Here is a 6,000-nt window from a genome sequence, read left to right on the forward strand (position 1 = left end):
GCTGATGACCTGAGGTTAGTATCCTCAACTTTACACGTGCCGCGCCAATTCTTTGGAATGCACTTCCCAGGTCAATACGATTAGTCCCCAATCCCCACAATTTTAAGCGTGTCCTGAAAACGCATTTATTCAGACTGACCTATCGCCTCAACACATTAACCTAACCTATCCCTGTGTGGCAGAGCCAAAAGTTTTACCATAACCAGGTTCCCAGCATCATGTTCCCACATGCTTTATGCATCCATTAGCCCTCTGTGTCTGTACTGTTACACACTTAACATTATGGCTGGTCCATACAATCAGGGCAACTGTTACCACCCACCTTTCCGTGTCTACCTCTTTCCTCATAGACTGTAAGCTTGCGAGCAGGGCCCTCTTTCCTCTTGTTATTTGTTAAAATCTACTGTATGTGATTATTGTTATGCTGTAATGTCTATTGTCTGTACAAATCCCCTCTGAAATGTAAAGTGCTGCGGAATATGTCGGCGCTATAAAAATAAAATTTATTATTATTATCAACCACTGAGGACTCTCAAATATTAATATTTTTCTATTTACTGGGTAACATGGTACAAAGATACATTTTCCCTGTAATTCTCCATGATTAACTAATGATGGGAAGGGAAAAACATGGCGGACCTATGGATCCATATCGCCAATGAACTATCTAGTTTGACAATAAAAGAGTAACCCGTCGATGGTTTTGCTCTTTTTTTTTTTTCTGGAAACAACTTGTGCACGGTTTAAGGATAAAACACATGATGGACAAAACAAGCGGCAACAGAGAACGATGTTAAAGACCCTCAGGACAGACTATGTGGTCAATGTAAATCTTTTTGGCATGTGCAAAAGTTCCATCCATTTTATGGCTTTATCAGCATCTGCAAATATTGAAAGTCATCAAAGAGATTTGGAATAAGAATTGCTCTTCTCCCCCCCCCCCCTCCAAGTCCAGAAACTCACAGGTACACCTAAAGCCCCCGTTAGGCCTGGATCACACTTCCGTTTTTTAAAATCCGGTAAAATCTGTCGTTTTCCGTTAAAAAACGGATCCGCCATTTTTTTGGCGGATCCGTTTTTTTGTCCCATAGACTTCCATTAGCGGCTACCGCGGATCCGTGAAAAAAAACCGATCCGTTTGCATCAGTTTGCGGCAAAACGGATCCGTTTTTTCACACTTTGGCGGATCCATGCGGATGCCAAAAAACGGATGTGTGAAACAGGCCTTACATATAACTATGTCCCAGCGATCTGACATGGATGGGATCACTGGGACATCGTTAGACAGCCCCTCCAGCGATCAGGACGGTATCCAAGCCGCGCGGCTCCTGGATACCTGCTGTTTACATTAGAAACCAGCGTCGCTGATCGGTCGTCTCTCGCTGCCACATGCAGCGCTGCGTGCTGGCCAGCGGGAGGAGACCAGCGATGAAAACCAGGCTATGAGGACACAAGGCTATGTTTACACGCTGCATTTTTTTTCCTGCAGCCAAAACCTGCACTTTTGGCAGTAAAAAATGATGCATTCAAATTGCGTTTTTTCTTTTCACGTGGACGGCACATGCGACTTGTCTACATTATGCTTAATAAAGTTCATCTTATTCGCCAAAAGTGCAACGCAACAACGTTTGCTGCCCTTTCGATGGTGGAAAAATAAAAATACGCTGAAAAAACGCTGAAGGAATTGACTAATGCTGCAGATGTCAGACACAATGCAGTTCACAAATTGGGTTGGGAAAAAAACAAGTGTGCGCGAGGTTTCTGAAACCTCGTACCTTTTGCTGGTTCTGTAAAAAGATTCTTATTTGCATGAAAAAATAAATAAATAACTGTTCATAAAGTCTGACGGTGTATCTCAGGAAAAAAGTGGAACAAGCAAAAAAAAAAAAAAAAACTGCGGCAGAGTTTCATGCAGATATGCCGCAGTTTTTAACAGATGTTACCCAATGCACTGCAAAAACTGAAATCTGGGGGTGAAAATCTGCAGATTACATTGACACGATGCAGATTTACAACTCACAACCCAGATCAATGTCCATGCGGATTCCCTATAGGATTTTAAAGTATTGTGTGCATTATCAGAGCTGGTAAAATCCTCCTCAATTTTCTGCCGCTGTAATGCACGATGGATTGTCTACCCGAAAAATCTAGACTGGAAATCCCGTAGTGTATGTGAACACGGTCACTCAGACATACTTTTATTTATTTTTTTTTTTTTTACAGGTACCAAATACAGTCTATGGGGGCTCTTCAGGGGGCATATCACTTTACATTATGAACTGCGTCATGAATCGAACCTTACCATTCAAATTAAAAGGTCTGAGAAAAAATAAAAATAAATAAATAATCATTTTTAAGTATTTATCTGAGTGCTGCCCAATTTTTTTTTTTAACAGTTTATTGGGTAGGAAAAGTGTGGAACTATGTGCATAAAAGAAAAACTGAGGGTGCATCAATGGGAGAAAAAAAAAAAAACCACAAAAGTAGATGGCTATTAGATCCAGCATGGAGAAGAAAAACAGGCTTTGTTTTGCGCATATAAGAAAAAAAAAAAACTCCATAAATCTGAATGAGGCCTAAGGGTATGTGCAAATTCAATTTGTATACAGTTTATTTTTTCGTGTGGGTCAGCTTCTAAAAAAAAAAAAAAAACACCTCTTGATGAAAAATAACACTGAAAAGACTTGAAGGACTCTTCCTAATCAGGTCTATGGTAAAAAAACATTTCGCCTATTTTCTGTGTTTTGAAAATTTTTCTTAGGGAACGTTCCCACGGTGCGGGATGTACGCAGCGTCCAGATGTTACAGCACAGTGGATGGGATTTCACGAAATCCCATCTCCACTATGCGTGCACCGATGCCCACGGTTTACCTGCTGAGACGGACACGCGGCACGCTTTTCCAGACCGCAGCATGTCTATCTTGGAGATGCGAGTCTCCGCAAGATAAAGTCACCCGTCCAATATATTGGGACGCGGTGATTCCGCACGGTTCAGTGATCACATACGAGGCTCTGGACGGAGTGAACATGTGCAGCATCCAAAGCGCTGCTGGTTCCTGACCGTGGGAACAGAGCCTTAGGCTGTGTGCACACGCTGCAGTTTTTGCCGCTGCGGATCTGCAGCAGTTCTGCAGACAGTGTACAGTAGCAGGTTATCCTATGGTATTAACAATTTTCTGTGCACATGCTGCGGATTTTTAACTGCGGAAAAGCTGCGGTTTTGAATCCGCAGAAACAATTGACATGTCAATTCTTTCTGCCGATTCCGCTGCGGTTTGCCACCTATTCCATTGTCCAGGTGGCAAACCGCAGGGCAAAACCGCAGATTCTGCAGATAAAAGTCCGCAGACCAATCCGCAGTGTGTGAACAGAGCCTTACACTTCAGGTTTTGTAAGCGCTTGTCACTTCTTGAAAGCGGGTCCTGATGGAAAACACTCCAAACTTTGTACCGTCCAATCAGAAGGCTGCAAAAAATGTTTAAAAACTTTAATAAACACTTCAGGCCATGGAAAACTTCTCCAAGATGTCGCATCTTCTGAAGCGGTTTCCACATAAAAAAAAAAACTTGTGGGTTTTGATCGCCTGTAAAGAAACCCTCCGGGTGCCGGCATCAGTGTGGGCTGCAGCGTACCGTGCGTTACATCCGTCCCCAAACTCTTTTCTATGGGATCTATGCGCCGTCGTTCCTAAACTCCCAGACATTTTCTGCCGCAGACTTGATCAGCCCGTTGCTGAAATATCAGACTTTTTGCTACTTTTCAGAGCGATGTCCCCTGCGGCCCCCCGCTGCACTAACGCGGTGACCAGGGGGTTTCCATGTGGATCTTTACACAGATTCACTTCAAAATCCCCAGAAAATAAGTAATCTTGGTGTGAACGGTCGCCTGCAGGACGCGTCAGGCGTGCGGCTCAGCATCGGATTTCAGGGGCACAAAAACGTCCTCTGTGCGAGGGTCCCACAACTTCCACCAGGCGGGTGATGGGCAGACCCCAGCTGAGCCCACCTGACAGGTGAGGACAAGTGAAGGACGCGGGTCCCAGGACACTGCTGCACCTGCACCGCCATGGACAGGCACCTGCAGCGCCACCTGTGAGCCGGGCCAGGGCTGCCGCCACACCGCGGGACCCGCTGCACAACTTCCCCCAGCAGCACCCAGCCTGCCAGCCACAGGCCGCACTGCATCCCCGGCCTCTCGTACTGCCCCACACCGCAGAGCAGGCGCTCCGGCCCGCAGCAGCACACCGAGCGCCCCTGCACACAGCGCCCTCCCCGCAGAGCCGGCGGCCGGGCCTCGGTCACCTACCATGGTACAGATAGAAGCGATCCTGGAGACTGTCATTAGGATTTCCATCCGCCCGGCGCCATCTTCACCCTTATCACCGCCAGCAGACAGGCCGGAGCCGCGCGCTCCCGACACCGCGAGCACGAGCACCCAGGGCGCGGCCCCGACAGCCGGGAAGGAAGGAGGGAGTAATGTGGGTGTGTGTGTGATACAGAGGGGTACGAGTGTAATACAGGGGGTGCACATGTGTAATACAGAGGGGTACGAGTGTAATACTGGGGGTACGAGTGTAATACTGGGGGTACGAGTGTAATACAGGGGGTACGAGTGTAATACTGGGGGTACGAGTGTAATACTGGGGGGTACGAGTGTAATACAGGGGGTACGAGTGTAATACAGGGGGTACGAGTGTAATACAGAGGGGTACGAGTGTAATACTGGGGGATACGAGTGTAATACAGGGGTGTACGAGTGTAATACTGGGGTGTACGAGTGTAATACTGGGGGGTACGAGTGTAATACAGGGGGTGCACATGTGTAATACAGAGGGGTACGAGTGTAATACTGGGGGTACGAGTGTAATACTGGGGGGTACGAGTGTAATACTGGGGGTACGAGTGTAATACAGGGGGTACGAGTGTAATACAGAGGGGTACGAGTGTAATACTGGGGGATACGAGTGTAATACAGGGGTGTACGAGTGTAATACTGGGGGTACGAGTGTAATACTGGGGGGTACGAGTGTAATACAGGGGGTGCACATGTGTAATACAGAGGGGTACGAGTGTAATACTGGGGGTACGAGTGTAATACTGGGGGGTACGAGTGTAATACTGGGGGTACGAGTGTAATACAGGGGGTACGAGTGTAATACAGAGGGGTACGAGTGTAATACTGGGGGATACGAGTGTAATACAGGGGTGTACGAGTGTAATACTGGGGTGTACGAGTGTAATACTGGAGGTACGAGTGTAATACTGGGGGGTACGAGTGTAATACTGGGGGTACGAGTGTAATACTGGGGGATACGAGTGTAATACAGGGGTGTACGAGTGTAATACTGGGGTGTATGAGTGTAATACTGGAGGTACGAGTGTAATACTGGGGGGTACGAGTGTAATACTGGGGGTACGAGTGTAATACTGGGGGTACGAGTGTAATACAGAGGGGTACGAGTGTAATACTGGGGGATACGAGTGTAATACTGGGGTGTACGAGTGTAATACTGGGGGTACGAGTGTAATACTGGGGGGTACGAGTGTAATACTGGGGGTACGAGTGTAATACTGGGGGTACGAGTGTAATACAGAGGGGTACGAGTGTAATACTGGGGGATACGAGTGTAATACAGGGGTGTACGAGTGTAATACTGGGGTGTACGAGTGTAATACTGGAGGTACGAGTGTAATACAGGGGGTGCACATGTGTAATACAGAGGGGTACGAGTGTAATACTGGAGGTACGAGTGTAATACAGGGGGGTACGAGTGTAATACAGGGGGGTACGAGTGTAATACAGGGGGGTACGAGTGTAATACAGGGGTGTACGAGTGTAATACTGGGGGTGCACATGTGTAATACTGGGGGTACGAGTGTAATACAGGGGGGTACGAGTGTAATACTGGGGGTGCACATGTGTAATACAGAGGGGTACGAGTGTAATACTGGAGGTACGAGTGTAATACTGGGGGGTACGAGTGTAATACTGGGGGGTAC

At 47.1% G+C, this 6,000-nt stretch overlaps 1 protein-coding gene across 1 annotated transcript in view; it reads right to left on the bottom strand.

The window, feature by feature from the left end:
• The window catches only part of USP12 (ubiquitin specific peptidase 12), a 76,762-nt gene extending 72,301 nt beyond the window's left edge, over positions 1–4,461 (bottom strand). Inside the window, exon 1 of the mRNA XM_073583125.1 lies at positions 4,307–4,461. Within this exon, the coding sequence (XP_073439226.1) occupies positions 4,307–4,354 (48 nt within the window). The 5' untranslated portion in view covers positions 4,355–4,461. The remainder of the gene's footprint in view (positions 1–4,306) is intronic.
• Positions 4,462–6,000: the final 1,539 nt, after the last annotated feature.

Source organism: Dendrobates tinctorius, unplaced genomic scaffold (assembly GCF_039654945.1).
Source record: "Dendrobates tinctorius isolate UK_male_01 unplaced genomic scaffold, ASM3965494v1 ptg000075l, whole genome shotgun sequence".
NCBI lineage: Eukaryota > Metazoa > Chordata > Amphibia > Anura > Dendrobatidae > Dendrobates > Dendrobates tinctorius.